Raw genomic sequence first — 25,310 nt, forward strand, 5'->3', positions numbered from 1 at the left:
GACTTTATGTTCTTGATGTTGAGGATACAATATCAAAATTGATGTGTCTCAACGAACTTCCATGCAAGGGACATAAGCTTGACATAGATTTTAGTGACAAGCTATTCGATATAAAGCTGGAAAGGCAGAGTTTGACAGCATGTTGTGGCCCTTTTACAACTACTGGTTTGCTTCCACATGCTTTAGGTTTTATACAGATGTAATTGGATTGATACGGGGCAGGCTTTCAAGGCTTTCCTCAATAAGAAAAGTCAAGTATGTAATCATTCAGTTGTAGTTTGCTTACCACATTTCTTGGCACTACAAGACATTATTCAATCTATGGTTGTGGATGATTTCAAGGAGATCATTCAAATATTATCTTATCATATTGATTCCACGCCCAATGATCAAAGTATTTTGAATCAATTTTCCTTTGATTACGGAGCAAACTTATCTATTGTAAACCCGATATCTCCAAATTCTACAATTGCAATTTGGGGCATATGTACACACTTTATTACTTATGAAGGACATATTTCAGCATTGGGTTCCAGGAATTAGTTGTGAGTTCATGGCTACAAGATCAAGAGTCCCAAACCTCTTTGTCTTGCCTCGTAGGAGTGGTTGTTTTCTGTGCTGTAGGCCATCCGTTTCTGGTCGCCAAAAAGTTCCAGCTTCACATTTCCACTCGGAGTACATTCCTTGATGAGCGCGGACGTCTCCTTTGAGAATAGTCAAACTATATGGAAGCGTGACTGGTACACTTGTGAATGTGAATGCGTTACATTTTTTGTATGATGCATTCAGATATGTGGTCACGTGAGAGACATACATTATGGTCACATGAGAGGCACGGACAATCCACTTCAATATAAACACAATGAACTATTGTGAAGGGGGGCAACGAATCATTTTGGTAAAATCCTAACGATCTTTCCCTCTCATTCTCTCATTTCTCTCTCTTCTTCCTAACTACTTCCTCTCGACTGAGTCTATCCTTAATTGCCATTGACAGGTGATGATTGGAGTTTCTAAGGCGACTTATCTCTCGTTATGTCCAATTCAGTTTATCAATTGTAATAGCTAATTTGTATTGAATTCGGATTAGCAATAAAAATTCCCCTTTTGCAATTCCAATTCCCTTTCATTATCGAAGTATATAATAGGGGGTTTTACCAAGTCAACATCATGTCCTTGATAGGCTTCAAAGAGACCTGAAAACCAAGAATCAATCCAGGGGAAGGCACAGAGGCATAATTGAAGCAGACCCAGAAACGTAGGCCAAAATCATCTATACGTTTCAAAACATCTAGCAAGTGGAGAGAAGAGAGCTAAAGCAGATAAACGTCTAGGTGAGTTGGAGTTGACGCTAACCAAAAATGGCTAGACATTTATTAGACGTCTAGACGCTTCGACCCCTACGAATTTTACTATTTTCAGCCTAATTGTATTTTAAGGCCTAGTTTAGGAATACTGTAGACTTTTTGTTTTAGACAAGTAACGATTTTACTAGTATAAAGCTTACCCACCTAAAAAAAAGTGCCAACCTGCAAACTTTACAAGCAGCAAAAAGTGCTTAAACCCTTGCCCAAAACCATATACACTTACACATAGCAATTAAATCTTCTAACTACCCTACTTTTCCCTGCATATTCTGTTTATACCCAAAAAAAGAACAAGCTAAGAAAATTCATTCTACTTTTCTAGATAGAACTATTGGTGCTTTCAAAATGTCTTGCACTCATTTCTTTCCATACTGTCCACCAAATGCAAGCAGGAATGAACTTTCACCGGTCTTCCTCCCACCTCTGCTTCCAATACTCCAACAATTATTCAACAAAAAACTACCAAAATGGTCCCTGATATATCCGGTTGAAATAGTCCTTGATGAATATACAAAGATGATCATTTTGGTCCTCAGCCCTAAAATTAACCATACAAGTATAAGATTTTGTTAAATACATCTATGGGTCCCTCAAAAATGACACCTCGCAGTCCCTTCTTCAGTTCTTTAGTCCATCACCTGCCATATCTTTCTTCCTCAATCTTCTCATTCACCATTAGAGGTCATGCTTCATCTTCAGTCCACAACCTTCCATATCCTTATAAAAAGAACAACACACCACTCATTTCTAATCTCCCTCTAAACAATAACTACCAGCAGCTCCCATTTTCATACATACAAAAAAAAAAAAAAAAAATAGAACGAGACCAATAAGATAAATTTAAACTACGTAAATCAGATTAAAAGAACTCCATTCCTCCAAGGAGATCACCATAAACCAACTCTTTTCAAGTTTTAACCAACTATTCTCTCTAGTTGAACCAATTTACGGAAGCATAGAACTTTCTTTTCGTTTTTCCCTTTTTAAAATTAATAGCTTTTCCATGTATTTATTCTTTATTCCATTGTTTAAACACAAGTTCGAAAACTGAATGGAAAGAGGTGGAAAATAGAGATCTTATAATTTTTCTTTTGAGAGTTGAAGAGTTTTGTGTGTTAAAGAGAGTTTTTGTAATGGAAAGAAGAATAAACCAATTGGAAATTGTTGAAGAATTGCCGGAGAAGAAATATGGATAGAGAAGGGTCTGCCAGGTGTCACTTTTGAGGGACCCACAATTATATTTAACAGAACTTTTTTTAATTTACTGTTGGCTTTAGGACAAAGGACCAAAATGATCATCTCTTTATATATATATAAAGGACCAAATAGTTAAACCCCAATATATCAAGGACCATGTTGGTCGTTTTCTCAATTATTCAGCAGTGCCAAAGGAGAACTACTAGGTATTACTCTATGTTATTCCCAAAATACAAAGGAAGATGTGCCACAGATTTGTTATTGTCCTGCAATGTAGGAATAAGTGTTCATTATTTTCACTCTCCTGTTCACACAACCTACATCTTGACCAAATCTGAAGACGACTTCTTTGTAACTTACCCTAAGTTAGGCAAGCTCTCCTAATCACCAACAGGTAAAGCCTGGCACCTTCATAGGGATATTTACTTTTCAGACTTGTTTCCAAGGCCAATCTCCTACACAGGACCTCTTTGGTTCAGCTGCCAATACACCAACTTTACTGAGAAATCCCTTTACAGTTTAATTTCCACCTGAGTGTGTCTGAGGAATCAGAGCATCCACCCAAAGTTCCCAATATCTGGAGCTCTGTAACAACACCCTATACTTCCAAGTCATTAATAGCTCTTCGAGAGTTTAGATTCCATCCTTATTGAGTCCACATTTGATTGATCACTTCATGTTGTTGAAGGCTTATAGAGTAAAGAACTGGAAGCATAGACTTTAGATTGCTCTGTCTGTCCATTCCAAAGATTTCCAATAATCAGTTTTTCTTCCATTTCCCACAATAAAATCAACATTTTCCGGTAGTCTTGCCATTGGTTTTTGATAGTCCTCCACACACTGTTGTCATATAAGTTATTTACTTCATGTGTGGTCCACTGGTTTAGCATCCCCATATTTCTGGGATATGAAATTTCTCCCAAGTGCCCATGCCATTTTTGTAGAAGACTTCTCAATCTGTCAATTCTTTTTTGACCCCTTTGGGCAATTGGAAAGATAAACATTATGTAAGTACGAAGAGCATCTAGAACTGAATGGATGAGAATCAATTCCCACATACGGAGAGGTACTGTGATTTCCATCTTGACAGTTTTGTCACACCTTTCTATAACAACATTCCAGATTTCTATAGAATAATTTTTATTCCCCAACGGAATCCCTAGGTAGGTTTTCGGAAGAGCTCCTGCCTGACAGCCAAGGTTACCTGCCAAAAATAACATGTTTTCCACATCATTGACGGGATAGAGGAAGCTCTTGTGCCAGTTGACATGTGACCTGATAAACCTTCAGAAACAGTTAGGATGGCTCTGGGATGTCTGATATGTACCACAACAGTTTCCCAAATATCAGAGAATGATCGGCATACAAAAGATGGGATATTTCCATTCCTTCGGTGGCATTTGGATGAGGTCCAAAACCTTTTATCCACCCATTCACTTGTGCAACCTTGTCATATGATTTAGTCATTCCATGGCTATCAAGAATAGGAAAGGTGATAAAGGATCACCTTGTCTAAGCCTCCTCTGATATTGAAAAACACCTTCTGTCCACCATTGACCAAAACATAGAATTTAACATTAGAAATGCAAAATCTTATCCAGTTAAACCATTTGTTACCAATACCCATGTCTTTAATGATTTTCAGTAATAACTCCCAATTGACATGAGCATAAGTCGTTTCAATGTCCAACTTGCAAAGAATCCCTAGCTTTTTAATTTGACTTTAGAGTTTATTAATTCATTAGCCAAAACTGCAGCATCCATAATCCGTCTCCTTTCGATGACAGTAATGTGATAATTTACTCGAAGACCTGTATAAACATCCCACTTCCCAATTGGATGAATGATAAGTTGACAAATACTCTTGTGAGCTTTAGGATTATCTTAGGGTTATCTTAGTTCTCTTCCATGACCTCTCTTGGATTGTTATTTTGCTAAGTAATTCATGTATTAGTTCATTTCTTTTCATCCATGAATACAGTATGTAATTTAATGTTAATTTGGTTTGTCTCAATTTAATTGTCGTGGGGTTTACTGGTTGCACCTGTTACTTGATTTGATCCCTTCTTTCTTCTATCCTTGATTAGTGATCGTTGTAGAGAATTCAAGCGTTAAACTAGTTCACAGTTAAGTTCTTGTCATTCACTACCCTAATCCTTTGTCTTCTTATCCTTTTATTGCTTTCTATAAGATTTAGATGTTCTAGTGGGGTTGAGTATTTCACTCAGTCCTTTATTGCCTTCCTGGGTTGGTTGTGATCATCTTGGTGCAAAAGTTGGGGAAAAAATAGTTCCTACAATTCTTAATCCTTAATCCTTAGCTTTCATTTATTATTAAAATTGCTAAATCTTGTTTTGATGATGAGCAACTTACAACAAGGGACTAGGTCCTTGGAACTTCCAGGCTAAAGGACAGCTGGCAAGCGCCTACACAGTTTTGTCATTTAGTGTAACAAACTGCGCAGGTGTTGCTTGTACTATTTAGAACACCTGGTCCAATCACATTTTAACCTGAATCATTACTCTACTATAAAAGGAAAAGGATGCTTCTCAATTGATAGTTTTTGCAAGATTGAAAATCAGTGTCAAGTAGAAGAAAAAGCAAAAACTCATTTTTAGCTCAAGTTCTCATTTCAGCGTGTGCAAAATACGAAAAAAATCTCGGATTGTTTAAAGATTGCTTATGAAGGTACCACTAATGTGAAGGATTCAAAAGTAGACATGTTGACTACTCAGTAGGAAACCTTCACCATGAAAAAAGGAGAAACAATACAAGAAATGCATATAAGATACACTTCTATCACAAATGAGCTTCACGGCTTAGGAGAAGTGTCTATTGTATAAGCAAGTGAGGAAGATTCTTGGTGTTCTTCCCAAGTCCTGGGAAAGCAAAGTGGATGTTATAACTGACGCAAGAAACCTGAAGACCCTCACTATGGATGACAACAACAACGACAACAACAACAACAACAAACCCAGTGTATTCCCACCTAGTGGGGTCTGGGGGGTAAGATGTACGCAGTCCATACCTCTACCTCTAAAGAAGTAGAAAGGTTGTTTCCGATAGACCCCCGGCTCAAGTCACGAGATATCAATAACAGAGTGCAAAATTAGTATATGTGGAGCAATTAAATAAAGCAGCAGTTATGGGGGAACAAGATAAAAGTAAACAGTTGGCAATAGTACAACAACAACATACAGAAGAAGTAGAAAAGGTACTTGAAAATATATTACCTTTAGCAATTTAGGTGGAAAATCAGAAAGAAGCCAGTAATGTGAATAATGTAGACGTAGATGAAGGAGATTTGACTAAAACCATAGAGCAGATAGGAGTGGAAGGTAATTTATCTCCAAGGCAGATAGAGAAGATAAAATCACATCAAGGTGTGCAGAAAAAGAAAGATAAAGGAGTTAAAACTTCCTCAATGCAGATAAGGAATTCAATTAAAAATAACTCCAAATGAATTCTCTAATAAAGAATATCATATCAGTGAACACAAAGAAAGCATTCACTAGACTTATCAATTTACAAAAAAGATACCATTTCACATTCATAGGTTTAATGGAACCTTTGCAGGAAACAAGTTCAATTGATGAATACAGAAGGAAGTTAAACATGGAGAATGCAGTTGCAAATTCTTATGGCAAAATATGCATGTTCACTGAAGACTTTATTAACATTGATGTAATAAAGGATGAAGACCAGCAACTTACCATTCAATTGACCAGTCAAGAGATAGGAATTACAGTTGTTGTTACCCTGCTGTATGCTAAATATACTCAATAGGAGAGGTTGTGTTTATGGGAGCCACTTATAGATAGTTCTCAAACAATGCAACACCCATGGATGATAGGGGGAGAATTTAATATAATTGTCAGTGAAGAGGAGAAATTAGGAGGTCCACCAGTCACAGTGGCTAAGACTAAGGATTTCAAGCAGTGTATTAATATATGGGGAATAGAAGATCCAGGTTTCAAAGACAGTAAGTATACCTAGTGGAATAGAAGGACAGATGAAGATAGTATTTTCAAAAGACTGGATAGAGTGCTTTGTAATGAAAAATTATAGGATCTCTTTCCAATTCTTGAAGTGGAACATCTGTTTAGAAGTGGATTAGATCACAATCCTTTGAAGATTCACTTCCGTATAGTGATGGAAAATATTCAAAAACCATTCAGGTTTCTGAATATTGGCTAAAAGACAAGCTTGTTAGGATGTAATTAAGGAAAACTGGGTAACTGATTGGAAATCTAAAAACCCATGAGCTCAAGAAGCAAAAAGGGAAAAATCCCTGGCATTGAAGGCTTCAAAACATGATTCAGTAGAAGAGGACACTGATGTTGCCTATTTGGCAAAAGAATTGTCAAAGCCATGAAAAAAAGTGACTGTTCCAAAGAAGAGAAAGCAGCATCAGAACGGGAAGCAATGTTGAAGTGTGTCACAAATGTAAAAGTCCTGAGCATTTCATTCAGGACTATCCAATGCACAAAATAGATTATCAGGAGTATCTCAAGACTGGAGGTGACAAGGGAAAGAAGGAAGGTTGTAGCTAATTATGCAGTGAAGCAAGCTCTGACAGTATGGGGAGATTCTTCCCATGAATCTGATGAAGATGAGAAATTCAGTTGTCTATGATTCTTTGTTTGCATTCATGGCAAACACAGAAGATGGAGATAACTCTTTCTGACATTAAAGAAAACCTAGATAACAACTCTACTAGGAAGATAAAAAGGCATGCAAGTGTGCCAATTGATTCCGTATGTGAACTAACTGTTGAGAAAAATGTTTAGAGGAGAAAGTAGAGAATCAAGAACTTGAATAGGCTACTTTAATCCTTCAGATATCAGAAACTGAAGAAATGATCTCTACATTAAAAATTTGAGAATTTGAGTTGTATGAGTCAACTGAAGAAGGTAAATAATTCAGATAGTACAAGGAAGAAGGAAGCTTCAAGACTTCAAGAATTGAGACTGGTCTTGAAGAGAAATTGAGGGATTCTCAAAAACATCTTATGTCTACACTTCATAAGAATGATGAACTAGAAAGAGACCTGGTCCGTTAAGAGAAGAGCTTAACAAATCTCTTAAATAGACTGCATCTTCACAGATCCTTTCTAATCTAACTAGTCAAGGTGTAAATAATGGTAAAGGGATTGGGTATCAAGAAAAAACTCAGCCTTTTGGGTCTCAAGGAAAGGCTGCTCCTGATGCTAGAAACAAGGTTCACAAACCTCTATGTACTCACTGTGGAAGAGATTGACACATAAAGGAAAATTGTCATAGTTGGAATGAGCAAGAATGATCAATGTTAGATATATCTAGCAAAGGAATACATATCATAAAGGTTTCAGACCTTTGAAAAATGTGAAGAAGCTCTCACTACCTAGATGGGCAAAGAAGGATTTGAACACACCTCTATCCTCCTACTAGGAACTCAAACTCAAGTGGATTCCCAAATCTAACAAATGATTTTGTTTGCAAGAGGGAGACAGGGTTTGCAGTTAGAACTATCTTCTTGATATGTAACTGTTCAAAGCTATGACTGAAAGGTATGATTGTATTCTCTCTCAAGACACTCCTAGGTAGAGGTGTCTTATGTGGAAAAGATAAAAAGGATCAAGAAAAGTTGTATGTGTGGGCTACACCTAAACAAGGATTGATATTGCTGAAGATGAAGAGGTCATGTCAAAATTATATACCTGGTCCCTAGGAAACTCGTCTAAGTAGAAGCTTCAACAGCTTGAATAAAGTCAAGTCTGGGACCTGGTCCCCAGACCTGCCTTAAGAACAAGTTCTTGAATAAAAAGGGTGTGCAAAGGCTAAAGCATGGATTGATAAAACTAACCTGACCTAGCATGTAAATCAGTGTGTTTTTCCTCAAAATTGGCTATGATAAGGAGACAAGTATCCTTAATAAGGTAGGTGCATATTAGTCTAACTCAGTATTATACCTTTGCAGGCATACACCCATGGGAACATCTTTGAAAGAACACAAATGAAGTATGCACAAGATTGAGAACTCACTCAAAGAAAGAGAGGAACCCAGTCCCATCTCTCAGGTTAATATCATAAATGTGCATGTATTTGTTTTTGTTCTGTTAGGAAAGGCCGCATCCTCTCTCTCCTTGTCAGAAAGTTTGTCTTGTCCAAAAGGGGATAGATGAGTCAATTTGAAATCAAACTAATCTTTCTCAAAAAGCTCATCTTTGTATTAGCTGCAAAGACCCTGCCCAACTCAGCTATCCTAACCATTCAAAGCCAAACCCTTCCGCCACTCACCTTCCTGATGAAAATTTATCCCTGAAAACACATGATCCCTCTAACAGTGTAATGACTAGTAATGCTTGGGTTGCTGAAAATCTCATTCTACTGACACACAACACAACCCAAGAGGAAGTTTGGATGGTCCTAAGAAACAAAATGACAGCCTGAAAACAAAAGTCTCCGAAGTGAAATCTGGAAATCCTACTGAAAAGCACAGACTCTCTGAGAGACCTAGTCCCAAGAAGAAGAGAATGGCTGATGATGAACCTAGTAGGGCTTCTAAAAGAAGAAAAGCAAGAGATAATTGCTAGAGATGCAGAAATTGCGAGAATAGATGTACAAATTCAGCAATTTTCAAAGGAAGGCCCAAGGGTCTTTGTAGAACTTAGGAGTGAGAAGGATGAAGAACTCAAGAAGAAGATTACAACTCTAACCAATGTGGTTCTGAGCTTGAATACAGATATCAGGATGCCAACTAAAGAGTTGTTACACTATCTCAAGATAACCTTACTTATCCAAACCTTCTCCCCAAATCCTTCACCTTGTTGATTCCTCCAACTTTTATCGTTTTTTCTATGGAACAGGAAATGTAAATCTTGAACTGTAAAGATACCAAAGTTAGTTAAAATATGAATGAGTTCTTGTTTTTGTGCTCTATCTGTTTCTGCTTTATTTTGAAAGTTGTTCTACATGTTAAGTGTTGCCCTAATGGCCGTGAGTTAACTAACCTGTGCTTACTATTACTCTTGGTTTTTTATTTTCACTTTTCAATAATGCAAAAAGGGAGAAAATTAATTTCATGTGGTAGGGACCAGCTACCAGATACCAGGTGTAAATGAAATCTTGAATTGCATATATTCATGGCATGTTGATAGGGGGAAGGGTGTGATGAGCTATAGAGAAGGTACGAAGGCATATTGACAGGGGGAAGGATGGTTGGTAATTTATGGTATCAATTGACAACAAAGGACCAAGTCCCTATGCTGCATGATGATTGAATGATAGGGGGAACATTCATTTTCAATAGTGGTAATCACTCTTATTAAATGTGATGAATAAATACAGATGCTCAAAAATTGTGGTTGGTTTGTCATCATCAAAAAGGGGGAAAAATTGCTAAATCTTGTTTTGATGATGAGCAGCTTACAATAAGGGACCAGGTCCCTGAATCTTCAAGGCTAAAGGACAGTTGGCACGCACCTACACAGTTTTGTCATCTAGAGTAACAAACTGCGTAGGTGTTGCTTGTACTATTTAGGACACCTGGTTCAATCATATTTTAACCCTAATCATTACTCTACCATAAAAAGAAAAGGATGCTTCTCAATGGATAGTTTTTGCAAGATTGAAAATCGGAGTGTCAAGAAGAAGAAAAGCAAAAACTCATTTTTAGCTCAAGTTCTCAGTTCAGTGTGCACAAAAAAAGAAAATTGTTCTTGAGTTAGATATTGGTATACAACTGAATTACTCATGTTATAAGAGTAATGTTTTCTTCTTGTTTTGAGTATGCTTAGGTAGAGTTGCCTTAGCTTGAAACTGATAAGAGATCAGTGTTAAGAGAGTCTTGGCAGAGTTGTCAATGTGAGGTTGTAGTAGAGTTACTACAAGTTGGATGAACCTAGAGTTAGATTCAAATCAAGTCTGTAATCAAGAGTTTGATTATAGTGGGTTGTTCTTTAAGTGTGGTGCAACCCCTAAGGTTTCAACAAAAATCACAAAAAAAAAAAAAACAAAGACAATTCTTCCATTGTTGAAGTTTTGACTTCTTGTTCTTCCAGTTTTGATCTTAAATTTCAAATTTATTGGTGATTTCAAATGATATCTATCGGGTGTTTTTTGGGGGGAGGGGGGGAGGGGAGTAAAATGTGATTATCCATTGATTTGGTGGAATGGGTGGAGCAAAACTGAAAGAAAACCAGAAAAAATCCATCGAAGAAGTTGAAGGTTGAGTATTAAATACATGATTGGGACTTATAGAGATGAAGTCAATTATGATCCCATGCAACTACATGCTTGCCATATTATTCTTCGGAGACCTTGGTTGAATGATAGGAATATCATGCATGATAAAGAACCATTATTTGCTCGAATGGGATGATAAGAAGATTACTTTTGAACCATTGCAACCCTGTGAAGGACTGGAATTGCAAATGAACTTAAGTCCTCTTTAAAGAAAATTTCAAGAAAAAGTGAGGATGAGAAAAAAAATAGAGGTGAGGGAGAGGAAAGTGACAACTTTATAGTGGAAAAAGAGCAGAAGTGAAGTGTAGAGTGAAATGAGTTGTCACGAGTAGAAAAGAAAATGACAAAAAAGAAAAAAGAAAAAAGAACGATAATAATTTTCCGGTTCTAACTATTTTAACCTTTCTTCTTTCTTACTTCGTATCTTACACAATAACTCTTAAAGGAGAGCACCAAAAGGAGCAAATAGGCAAAGAGCAACCATACGTGAATAGATTGGAAGATCAAGTTACCTTTTCAAGAGAACCTATGAACTTAATTATGCAAAGATCAAGGTAATGAAAGTATGTTAGAAGAACTTCAAAGTGAAACAGCTTATCCTTCCCAGTACTTTGACTTATTTTGATGACGCTTTCACTAATTTTGATGAAAGTGGAGTTTGAAAGATAGCTATAACAGTTTTGAGCTTAATGATGCTTTAGTTTATAATGAGAAAAATAATTGTCACTTGATATTAGTTGATTTTGATTATGGAGACCGATTTCCCTATCCTTTTATTGCTCTGTACACCGATTTCAAGATGTTCTTCTGGGGTTATAATCAATTTATTTGAGCCTTCCTGGGTTGGTTGTCATCACTTCTAGTTTCACTACTCGATGCTGGCTTGGCATTCAGTTAAGTTTCATTCAAGAAGATGAATAGTTTTTATTCCAAAGGCAACATAACCATAAACTGGAAAGAAACAGAAAAAGAAAAAACTCACGTGGCCATTAGGATTTCCTGACTGCTCCCAGTATAGAGTATGAAGGTTTGAAACTTTCAAAAATCCAGTGCAATATGGCTCTATAGAGGGGTATAGATTCTTGTTTAATTCAGGAATTTCCTTCTTCAAATTCATTTGTTCCACACTCTCACAATCAAGATTCACAGCACGTAAGAATAACTTGTTCCTCCCTGTAAAGTTAACACTAATCATGAAACAACTGATAATTATTGTTGTACAAAGCAGACTAAGTGACAACTCTCATGAAAAACACTATTTCTTTGATAGTCAAATAAGCAAAATCCAAAGGCAAACAAATAGAATGAAACATAAGATATGTTCGTCTTATCATTCTCCAGTTGTTTCGCATTTTAAATAGGGGACAAAGAAAATGAAAAGGCGTCCTTGAAACCCATTTGACCACATTGCAGAGCAGCATGGAACAAGAAGTATGATAGATCATTTTTTCTCTATTTTCACATGTCAATGGTTCGATTGTCAGCTACAGACAACAAGAAGAAGCGCAGCTTATACATCAGCATCATACATCAAGCAGAAAATGGAATATTTACTCGAAAAAAAAAAAAAAGGAAAGTGAATCCATCTGTTTCACTTTTCAGTCCCTTAGCAGTCATCTAAAAGGGGGGGAAAAAGGCTTAACCATCAGTATTATGTTTCTGCAGACAGATAATGATTTTGAGAAGTTGATCAAACTTAAAAATAGATTTTTTATCTATATTAGAAAGTATTGCTAATACAAGTCTAACCATTTTTCTTCAGATTCACATTTCAGTGGTGTATCAAAAAGAGAAATAGATCATTTACATACTTTGGCGAACATACAAAAAGAGAAATAGATCATTTGGCGAACATACAGAGAGAGACACGGAGAGAGAACGACACCTGAGAAGGGGATGGAAGCATAAAGCGTTGAAGGAGAGGCAGGCAAATGAGTAAAACTGCAACAAGGAAATAACGAGGGAGCCCCTATAGCAGCTGATAGCTTCATCCGTAATTTCATCAATCACTGGCTTTTCCTATAACCGAGGGTATCATCAATTATGATTTCTTCACATACAAAATGACAAAAATGCTCTCCTAATATAGGGGCGTCAATGGAAAGTTAGGCCGGCCATCTCTCTCTATATATATATCCTACCTGGCCATTATTAATCCTTAAAAATTTTATATTATGTATAATTTTATCATTTAATTAAAAATTTTATTTGTTTAATTAATAAATTCTAAGTTAGTTATATAATATCATATTTAGATTGTTGAAATTTATATAATAATATTTTAAGTTGTTCAAAATTTTGTGATATTAATAATCAATTATATTTTTTAAATAATTTAAGTTTTAAATTATTGTGATTTATAATATTTTTCTTTTATTCTATTAATTAGAAGTGACATAGTAAAATTATTACAAAAAATACCTGTGAATTTTTTTTAAGTGGTTCCATATAAAACGTCAAGTTAATTTAAAACATCAAAAATTAATTTATCATTTTGCATTATTTTTTAATATTTAAATGACTTATAATAATTAATTATGGATAATATAGTAAAATAACGACTGAAGTAGTTGAAACAGTCATGTCATAAATATCTATTTTAGTTTTTTTATTAAATATTATTAAATTTTAATATGTAAATGACTTATAATAATTACTTAGGGTAATGTAGTAAATCACAATTAAAGTAGCTGAAGCAGGTATGTCGACCATGAGCAACCTGCTTCAGCTGTTTACTGTGACTTCTTATATAGAATACTAATAATATAATTTTTTAATACTTAAATAACCATAATAAGTAATTAGGTATGATATAGTAAAATCACGGTTGAAGTCGCGAAGCAGACATATATTAGAAGTGATATAACATAATAACTTCAAAAAGTTACTTGTGAAAAAAATCTAAGTGGGTCTCATATAAGACGTCAAGCTAATTTAAAACATTAAGAGTTAATTTATTATTTTATTTCTATTTTACCTTTTTTATTAAATACAATTAATTTTTTAATACTTAGATGACTTCTAATAATTAATTAGGGGTGATATGACAAAATTACGATTGAAGCACCTGAAGCAGACATATCAGAAATATTTATTTTACTTATTTGTATTAAATACTATTAATTTTCTAATACGTAAATGACTTATAATAATTCATTAAGAGTGATACAGTAAAAACACAGTTGAAGTAGGCATGCCGACCTATTGCCTGCTTCAGCATGAAACTCCCTCTTCTATATAACTAACTTAAATGACTTATAAAACATCAAAATATAATTTATTATTTTATATCTATTTTATCTTTTTTTTTATTAAAAATTATTAATTTCTTAATACTTAAATGACTTATAATTTAATTATGAGTGATATAGTAAAATTATGGTTGAAGCAGCTGAAACAGTAATGTCATAAATGTTTATTATAAATTTTTTGTTAAATATTTTAAATTTTTTAATATGTAAATAACTTAAAATCACAGTGGAAGCAGCTGAAGCAGGCATGTAAACCTCCTGCTTGCTTCAGCTGCGAACCAACTGAAGCAGGCATGTCAAAAATGTTTGTTTTATTTTTTTTATTAAATATTATTAATTTTGAATACGTAAATATAATAATAAGTGGAACTTTGAGGAACCTAGTAGTCATTTTGAAAACTACCCTTTTATTAAATATTATTAATATTTTGTATTTAAGTGAAATAATTTATAATAATTAATTAGGGGTGATATAGTAAAATTACGCTTGAAGCAGCTGAAGCAGCTAAGACGACCCTAAGCTACTCCAACATTGCCGCTTCTATTATATTAGCGAGCTTACGCTGTGCTACGCACGACCCAATGTTGATCCTTAAAAATTTTACGTTATGTATAATTCTATCATTTAATTAAAAATTTTATTTGTTTGATTGATAAATTCTAAGTTAGACATATAATATTATATTTAGATTGATGAAATTTGAATAACGATATTTTAAGTTGTTCAAACTTCTATGACATTGATAGTCAATTATATTTTTTAATAATTTATTTTCTTAATTATTGCGATTTATAATTTTTTTTTCTATTCTACTAATTAGAAGTGACATAGTAAAATTATTATAAAAAATACTTGTGAATTTTTTTTTAAGTGGCTCCATATAAGACGTCATGTTAATTTAAAACATCAAAAATTAATTTATCATTTTACGTCTATTTTACTTTGTTTTATTAAATATTATTAATTTGTAATACTTAAATGACTTATAATAATTAAGTATGGATAATTTAGTAAAACTACAAGTGAAGTAGTTGAAACAGTCATGTTGTAAATATCTATTTTAGTTTTTTATTAAATATTATTAATTTTTTAATACATAAATGACTTATAATAATTACTTAGAGGTAATATGGTAAACTCACGATTGAAACAGCTGAGACAGGCATGTCGAACATGAGCAGCCTGCTTCAACTACTTATTGTAACTTCTTATATAGGATACTAATAATATAATTTTTTTTAATGCTTAAATAACCATAATAAGTAATTAGGGATGATATAGTAAAATCACGATTGGAGTCGCTAAGCTGACATATATTAAAAGTGATATAGCATAATAATTACAAAAAATTACTTATGAAAATAATCTAAGTGATTCTCATATACGATATCAAGCTAATTTAGAATATCAAGAGTTAATTTATTATTTTATGTTTGTTTCATCCTTTTTATTAAATATTATTATTTTCTTAATACTTAGATGACTTATAATAATTAATTAGGGGTGATATGGTAAAATTACGGTTGAAACAATTGAAGCAGACATGTTAGAAATATTTATTTTATTTATTTATATTAAATATTATTAATTTTCTAATACGTAAATAACTTATAATAATTAATTAAGGGTGATACAGTAAAAACACGGTTGTAGCAGCTGAAGCTGGCATGCCGACCTGCTGCCTGCTTAAGCATGCATGCCGACCTGCTGCCTGCTTAAGCATAAAACTCCCTCTTATATATAACTATTCAATTCAATTTAAGTGGCATAATGCTTAGATGACCACAATAATTAATAAGGGGTGATATAATAAAATCATGATTGAAGCAATGAAGTAGACATGTATTAAATGAATTATAATAACTAATTAGAAGTGATATAACAAAATTAATATAAGAAAATACTTTTGAAAAAAATTAAGTGGATTTCATATAAGACGTCAAGTTAAATTAATATTAAATATTATTAATCTTTTAAAACTTAGATGACTTTATAATAAATTTTTAATATTAATTTTTAATACTTAGATGACTCATAATAATTAATTAGGGGTGATATAGTAAAATTACGTCGATCCAACCAAAATAGACATGTCAAATTTGTTTGTCTTTTTTTATTAAATATTATTAACTTTTAATACGTAAATAACTTATAATAATTAATTAGAGGTAATACATTACAATTACGATTGAAGCGGCTAAATGTTTTTTTTTCGAATAATAATAAGTGAAACTTTGAGGAATTTAGTAGTCATTTTGAAAACTACCCTCTTATTAAATATTATTAATATTATAATACTTAAATGAAATAATTTATAATAATTAATTAGGGGTGATATAGTAAAATCACGCTTGAAGCAGCTGAAGCAGTCAGAACGACCCTAACCTGCTCAACATTGCCGCTTCTATTAGTAATAGTAAAGTAATATATATATATATATATATATATATATATATACTCTCCCGTCCTAAATTAGCCGTCCCAGATTTAGTAATTTAATTTCTTATTTTACTTATCTTTTTTCATCATAAATTTTTTTTTTTCATATTTGATATTTTTCATTAATTACTTTTTCTTCAAATTAAAATGTAAATATCATTTAATAGGGATACTATGATAACTAGGCATGTTATTGATTATTTTTCTTAATTAATGTGTCATCTTAATTTGAGACGGGTAATTAGGACGGAGGGAGTACTTATATATATATATATATATATATAAAGCAAAACTAAAAGTGGATGATACCAAGTGGCAGCACAATAGAAAATCACGTGGCAGTTTTTAGGACAAGGTTATAAATATTGTAATAAAAGATTTGAATTAAAAGATAAAATATTTATATTTAAAAATATTTTTTTTTAAGATTATCATTAGCTTGAAATTAGAAACATAAGTTTATCTTTTTTAAATATAATTTAAAATATATTCAATTATTAAATAAAAATATAATATTAACCTAAATAATAATAATAATAATCTATATGTATATCTATAATCTATAATCTATATCTATAATATATTAAAAGTGTGAACCCTTAGAAAAATGGTTTGAACTTTTTATCATTAAAAGACTCTCCTTTAGACAAAACTATCTTTTCACTATTTTATTTAATTTATTATTTAATTATTTTTATTATATTAACTAGACTCCTAAAATAATGGGACCCCTAAAATATATGGAAGGAAAATCAATTAATATTTTCCTTTGTACTGATCAACTAAAAAAATACTTCTAAAATAGGATTAAAAAACATTCTTAAAATAGGATTTTATTAAGAAAATATTTCTATAAATATTGAGATGCACATTAAACTAGAGAAAAAACTAGTTTACTTATTGAAAAAATATGATCGATGCGCATCTAACTTGATTCAGCTGTATGTCTAGATTGGTGGATGTTTAAGTTTCTAATCCTCAACTTCTTCACTATTTTTGTCAACATTATAAAACTCAACGTGTGTGTATATATATATCTTCTTTATTTTTATTCAAGTCAGTGTCAAAATTTTCGCTCAGATAAGAATTATTTTCATCAAAACTGAAGCTTTGTGATCGTTATTGTATTATTTTGTTGTAGTTTATATGTCGTAAATGAATTTACAGGTGATAGATGAATGTATGTCAGCTTTGAGAAATTTTTTTAAGGATTTTTTTTTAGGTAAAGGTTAAGTTTAATTACATTATTTTTATATCTCTGTTTTGAGTTTTTTTTTGTGTAAAGGTAAAGTTTAGTTATATTATTTTGATATCTCTATTGTCGTATTATTTTGTAATAGTCTACAGATAGTAGATGAGTGTCGGAAGGTTAGATTAATTATATTATTTTGATGTCTCATCAACATATTGTTTCGTTACAGTTTACAAGTGGTAGGTGAATATCGATCGGCTTTGGAATTTTTTTTAGTAAAGATTAGGTTTAATTAACTAAATTCTTCAAAAGATGTTGAATTTAATTATTGTATTCATCTTTACTATTTAAGCAAATATCCTATTTAGTGTAACATTTGAACTCAATAAAGTGAGATCCACGCGTGAGGCACGTACATCTAAACTAGTAATAACAACAACAACAACAACAACAACAATACATAAAGATAATAATCGTATTAGTAGACGTTTAACCACAAAAAAAAATAGTACAAATAGTAGCACTACTTTAATTTTATAAAATGCAGTAATATAGTATTATAATAACAATAACAATATTATTAATAATAAGTAGTAGTAGCAACATTATTATTATTATTATTATTATTATTATTATTATTATTATTATTATTATTAATAATAATAATAATAATAATAAGTCACTTGACAATTTTAATACAACGAATATAATATTATAGTAAAATTTTTGAATTAAAAGATTTGATATTGATATTTGTATTTAAAAATATTAGTATTTTTTAAAGATTATTATTAGCTTGACGTTAGGAGCATCTATATCTATAGTATATTAAAAGTGTGAAGACCCTTAGAACATTGATTTGAATTTTTTGTCCTTCATTAAAAAATCCTTCTTTGGACAAAATTGTCTTGTCACTATTTTCCTTAATTTATTATTTAATTATTTTTATTTTATTAACTAGACTCCTAAAATATATAGGACTCCTAAAATATACGGAAGAAGAATAAATTAATATTTTTCTTTATACTGATCAATTAGAAAAATACTCCTAAAATAGAATAGAAAAATACTCCTAAAATAGGACTCTATTAAGAAAATATTTCTATAAATATTGGGATGCACGTTAAACTAGAGAGGAAACAGATTAACTTATTGAAAAAATATTATTGATGCTCATGTAACTTGATTCGGTTGGATGTCTAGATTGGTGGATGCTTAATTTTCTAACCTTCAACTTCCTCACTGTTTTTATCAACATAATAGAATTCAACGTGTATGTATGTGTGTGTGTATATATATATATATATTCGGAGATGAATTTACAGGTAGTAGATGAATGTCAGTCGGTTTTGAGAAATGTTTTAGAGAAAGGTTAGTTTAATTGTATTGTATTTATATCTCTACTTTAAGAATATTTTTTTGTAAAGGTTAAATTTAGTTGTATTATTTTGATATCTCTATTATTGTATTATTTTGTTATAGTTTACAAGTGGTAGATGAATGTCGATCAGCTTAACAAATTTTTTGGTAACGATTAGGTTTAATAAAATAAATTCTCCAAAAAATGTTGAATTTAATTATTGTATTCATTTGTATTATTTAAACAAATATCTTATTTAGTGTAACATTTGAACTCAATAAAGTGAACTACACGCGCGAGGCGCGTACACCTAAACTAGTAATATTAAAGAGTTCTAAATGAACTCTTACTATTCGTAAGCATATCTCTTTTAAATATTATTTAATATATTTAATTAATAATAATAATAATATGATGATGATGATAATAGTAGCAGTGGTACACGTCTAACCAAAGAGAATAATAGTAATACACGTAGTAATAGTGCTTTTAGTTTAAAAAAAATGTAATAGTATAATAATAATAATAATAATAATAATTTTAAAAAAATAATAGTAGTAGTAGCAACAATAATAGTAATAGTAGTAGAAGTAGCAATAAGTAGTAACTACTAACAACTAACATTATCAAGATAGCTAATTATCACACTAAAGAGTTTTAAATTTTGAATTGGAGATACAATATCTTCTAAAAGATAAACCTAAAATTTTCAAAACCAAAAACTTAGATTTTTTTTTAAAAATAATATTAGATTTATTAACCAATAATGCATGCTAAACGAGTCGTTGATGCAAAAAATGAATAGAATCATTAATATCAAAAGATTTATTATTTTCATCAAACATAAATATATATATATATATTAAAAGATAAAGACTTAAAATTTGAATATAATAGTAATATATTAGAATCTTGAATTTAAACTTAAGATAATCATAATATTTTGAAATCTAATCTTTCTAATAAATTCATATCACATTCAATTTTGAATTTGAATTTTAGTTTGCATGCATATCCGACTTATATTTGGTTTTGAATTTGAATTTTAGTTTGCATGCATACCCAACTTTGTAACCTCTTATATATATATATATATATGCATTTTCGAGTGAGAAACTCTTATATATATATACACTTAAGAAGCTTAAAACGATAAATATTTGCAAGTGTAAGGGTATTTCTACGTGGATATAATGGGTTTTTGTGTGTTTACGGGTCCAACAGGTTCCGAAGAGTAGAGTGATGGATCTGGACAATAAAGAACATCAGACGACTATTGCCATAAGCGTGGAATCTGACCGTGAATGTACTTGTGCCTCGTAGGAAGAATCAGATAAATGACTCTCGAGTGTTACTTAGACGAGAGCTCCGATGATCATATATTGATCACACGATCGATCGTGGGAAGGATATCTTGAAAATAGGCATGCAAAAGTTAAGGGGAAAAGAGGATCCCGCGACCTTGCCTAGATATGATGGTTATACCTTAAGGTCATGAGATTGAATGTCAGAAGTGAAGTCTATAGGAGTAAAAATGGAGTGTGATTAGACGACTGTATTATACGGGCATTGGTTGAAGTCACGAATCCATACAGAGGTCATACCATTGAAGACCTGAAGATGACAAAGTCCTTATTGAAACCATGAGCACCAAAGGACGATTGTGGTATTTAACCACGATCATACCTTCCACTCATTCGATGTGACCAATCCAGATTTCCTATTTTATTTAGGATAGGTTTTATTCTTTCCATAAATACTCTTATTCATTTTATTTTTCTAGTTTACGTTCTATTATTAATTTCGAGATATATAATTAATTTTGGAAGTACAAACATTGATTTCTAGGGTTTTAATTCAAAATAAGATCATGGAGTTTTCATATTCTTATTGTAAGCTCGGAATTATGCTTTCATCTTAAATTTATTTTCATCTTCTTGCAATTATGAGTAGCTAAACACCATAACTAGAGGTGTGAAAACCATGACAGATTAATGAAATTGGATTAATAGTATAGAGTAATCTTTAATCGGTGTCCACATGTATTGATTATTTCCTTGATTTTGAACGTTAGAACTCGCCTAATCTATTTTCTGGATGATAGAATGAGTATGGATGGGAAACAGGGAACAAACTACAAAAACTTGAGAAAATTGAAGGAAAGGTCTCTTTTAAGTCTTGAACGAAAGATTAGTGACATCGACCAACTTAGAGGATCAAACATCATTAGGATCTATTTCAACTGACGAGTGATATATTTTTATTGTTTCCAATGGATTACTCATCCGCTGCAATAGGTTGTTTATAGGCTGCAACAGATAACCTACCTAGTACAACAGATATGTGGCCTATTTTTATTGTTTCCAATGGATTACTCATCCACTGCAACAGGTTGGTTATATGCTGCAACAGATATTCTACCTGGTGCAATAAATGAGTGATCTGTTTTTATTATTTCCAACGGATTACTCATCCATTGCAATAGGTTGATTATATGTTGCAATAGATAACTTTTCTGGTGCAACAGATTAGTGATCTATTTTTATTGTTTCCAAAGAATTACTCATCCACTGTAACAAGTTGTTTATAAGCTACAATAGATAACCTACCTGGTGCAACAGATGTGTGGCCTATTTTTATTGTTTTCAATGGATTACTCATCCGCTGCAACAGATGAGTGATCTGTTTTTATTGTTTTCAATGGATTACTCATTCATTGTAACAAGTTGGTTATATGCTACAACAGATAATCTCCTTGGTACAACAGATAAGTGATTTATTTTTACTGTTTCCAATGAATTACTCATTCATTACAATAGGTTGTTTATAGGCTGCAACAGATAACCTTTCTAGTGAAACAAATAAGTGATCTATTTTTACTGTTTCCAATGAATTACTCATCCGTTGCAATAGGTTGGTTATATGTTACAACAGATAAACTACCTAGTGAAACAGATTAATGATTTATTTTTATTATTTCCAACGGTTTACTCATCCGTTGCAACAGGTCGGTTATATATTGCAACAAATAACATACCTAGTGCAACAGATGTATGGTCTGTTGAAACTGTTAGTTTACTATTGTGCATGTTAGATTTACTGTTATTTTTTTTAATGATGCATTAATCAATTATAATCTATTTTATGTTCCTATTAATTTTAGATAATATGGCTCCCAAAAGAAAAGAAACCGAATCAAGTCCAAGTAAAGGAACAAGTGAAGCAGCTAGGCTACATCCACCACTCTATGAGCTTGCTTTACAAGTGTTATCTCAATCAGGAGCAGAAGATAATGAATACGGAGAGGAGGAATATTTCAAAAGAGGTGATCCGAATTCTAATAGCCCTTCCGCCAAAGAGTTGGTCAAACCTTCAACATTAATCATTATCCTGTGAGAATGTAGTGTGATGGTGTCACAGATTTAATGAGTGATTTCGTAGTTAAGTCATCCATGAAAAAATCTTTTGATGCCTTCAAAAAAATACTTCGAGAACACAAATTGGATTTTTATTTCAGGAAAAGCTGATTTGGGCAATATCTTGATTTGTCGGAGGACAACAATGCTCGTTTTTAGATGAAAATGGTATACGATCTTCTCAAGTGTAGGTTTGTGTATGAAAACAAAGATAAGATGGATGAGGTGTGGATAAATTACTGTGGCATGCCTGTTTGTTTTGGTTAGAAAGAGTTTGCCAAAGTTACTAGACTAAAATGTTATTCTCCTTCTCCTTCTCAAGTTATACTTACTCTGACCTAAAAAAAGCACCCCGTACACCCAAAAAAGTCAAAGGCAAGTCGAGTAATCGTGATGACCTGGTATCCATTGTTGGCCCAACCTTTAAAAATAAAAATTTGATAGAAGCATCGAAAGGTAAATGACTTTCAAATAAGCACAAAAATCATTGTGCTTAGTTTGGTTTGTACATAATATTCTTTAGGCGAGAGACGTTAACAACAACATAAGCCTCGGTTTAATAAATCTCTCCGAGGATCTTAAGGCATTTAACAACTATCCTTGGGGTTATGAAAGCTTCAAAATGACTGTCAAATATTTGTTGACTCCATTAATGTCAAAGACAGTCAACTTATATGGCTTTCCATGGGATTTCATGGTAAATATTTCTTTTATTATGATATGATTCATTTTTTTATTCAATAATATTTTTGATTTATTGGAGTTATGTTAGAGGCTTGAGCATTTGAAGTCATTCCTTATTTGAGACAACAAGTGAACTACCAGGGAGAAGTTTCATGTCCAAGAATCTTGAGATAGTTGTCTGTCAAAACTGATAAACATGCAAAATTTCTTGATCTTTTTAATCCACGAAGGAAGCAGTAAGTCTAATTCTAATCAATTTTTTATTTTAATTAATGATTATTTTAAATAATTTCATCATCATTCTAATATATGTACTGATTTATTTTAGATTGTCCATCCATGGCTTGTTCCGACTAATTGAGAGTTAAAGATGCTATTTTTTCTTATTTTATGGTTTGTGCAAACTTTATCGGTCCCCAAGGTCGTTGATAGAATAAAAATGGAATTGTTTAGACCAACAACCATCACAAGAAAAACAACTTTGAAGGGTGGGCTTGTTGTTGTTAATGATGGTAGTTGTAGTGGTGCTGATGTTGGGGATAATGATGTTCCTCTTATAATTTTTAAAACAACAAGCCATTATGATTATGATCATACTGGTTATACAGATTTTTCTCTAGATTTTGCCACATCTAGCGAATGTTCTGCATGCAAATATCAAGACTGCAAGGCAAAACATGATAGAGTGATTAATGCTATTAATGTACTAACTGCGTTTGCAAAGAAAATGACATCTAAGAGGGATGTCATTCCATCAAAGAGGATTTCATATCCATACACTCCACTAGAGATGAAGTTGGCTAAGAGAAGAAGGAAAGATATTTCTAAGGCATCATCAAGCATTGAAAAAAGCAAAATTACAACGCCTCTGTCTTTGTCTTGTACCATTGTTCAATTGTAATACCCCATACTTTTTCTAGCCTAAATTCGTTCCTAGAATGTTAAGAGATAGCTTCCAAAATGAAGAATATTTATTTCATGTGCAATTTTCCAATTTCGGACCCTCCAGTGAGTAGGAAATTGAATTAACTTTCCAACGATATAAAGATTCACCTAAATCCGATAATCGAGTAAGAAGTTATGGCGATTTTAAGTTTTGATTGTAAAACACCGTGATTTGGGCCCGTAGCGCATCACGGAGAAGTGTAAAAAGTGGCCCTCCGCGATAGACCCGCATCGCGGAGAAGCCCAATTTTCCATTTGTCAAAATCCAGTAACCCAAGTGATGTTGGCGCGTCACGCTAGTGGCCAAAATAGCAAAACTCTAGGGCACCGCGATAGCTCCGCATCGCGGAGAAAGCCCTATTTCCACTTGTCATTTTTCAGTGAGCCACTGCGATATTGGTGCATCGCGGTGGCCAGTCAAATCGGGAAATATTGATCTTCTCCAGTTTTGTTTAGAAGTTTAAAAAGGGTATCTTGGTCAATTCCTAAGGCCCCAATCCGTCCAAAACACAAGAGTAATCATATTCAAAGAACCTTGTGTTCATTTTTCATCTTTCTCTTCAAAAGCAAATCCTAGATCTCTAAAACCTCTTCTCTAAGTAATCAAAATCCTCTATTGATTCTCCAAGAAAGCTTAAAATTAAGGATTCCCAAGGCAAGATAATCAAGAACTCATCCCCAAGAACTCAATTAGGAATCAATAACTCAAGTTGCTTCATCTAATCATCAATCAAGGTATGTGGGGTTTATGAACAAGGATCTTCTTCAATCCTTGTGTCCAAAACGAAGCTTTTATTTAAAATTCATATGATTTTGAATGAATATACATGAGATTTGAATTAGGGTTCATACCCATTATTTCTAATTGTAAGATTATGAGATTTCCAATGTTTTAGAAGATGAGTTGCATGTCTATTTTCATATTTTCATGCCTATTGCAGTAACTAACAGATTTTGAGATGAATTATCATTGTTTTCAATATCAAGCATGATTATTATGATGTTTTGACATGAGATTGAAGCATGGGCTACTACCCCAAGATTGAATATTATTATTTCAAGAAAGATGATGCTTAAAACATCCTATTATCAAATTATTTATAGATTTTTAGTAAAGTTTTGATCTTTCGATCATCAGATAAGTTTTGGAATCCACTTTTCAGATTATTACAGATTATAAAATTCAGATCAGTTTTATTTATAAATTTTATCAGATAAATGCATAATTGGTTT

At 32.2% G+C, this 25,310-nt stretch overlaps 1 protein-coding gene across 4 annotated transcripts in view; it reads right to left on the reverse strand.

Annotated features, from left to right (window-relative positions):
* The window catches only part of LOC107867377 (proline iminopeptidase), a 33,774-nt gene extending 20,842 nt beyond the window's left edge, over positions 1-12,932 (reverse strand). Inside the window, exons 1-2 of one of the 4 annotated variants that reach the window (XM_016713571.2) lie at positions 12,675-12,932; positions 11,772-11,962 (exon numbers count right to left, since the gene is read on the reverse strand). In XM_016713571.2, coding sequence (XP_016569057.1) covers positions 11,772-11,962; positions 12,675-12,792 — 309 coding nt within the window. In that variant the 5' untranslated portion in view covers positions 12,793-12,932. Of the gene's footprint in view, positions 1-11,771; positions 11,963-12,646 lie in introns of all 4 variants that reach the window. The other 3 variants (XM_016713572.2, XM_047411025.1, XM_047411024.1) reach the window with 3 other exon arrangements.
* Between the last annotated feature and the right edge of the window lie 12,378 nt (positions 12,933-25,310).

Source organism: Capsicum annuum, chromosome 4, assembly GCF_002878395.1.
Source record: "Capsicum annuum cultivar UCD-10X-F1 chromosome 4, UCD10Xv1.1, whole genome shotgun sequence".
NCBI classification, from domain to species: Eukaryota; Viridiplantae; Streptophyta; class Magnoliopsida; order Solanales; family Solanaceae; genus Capsicum; species Capsicum annuum.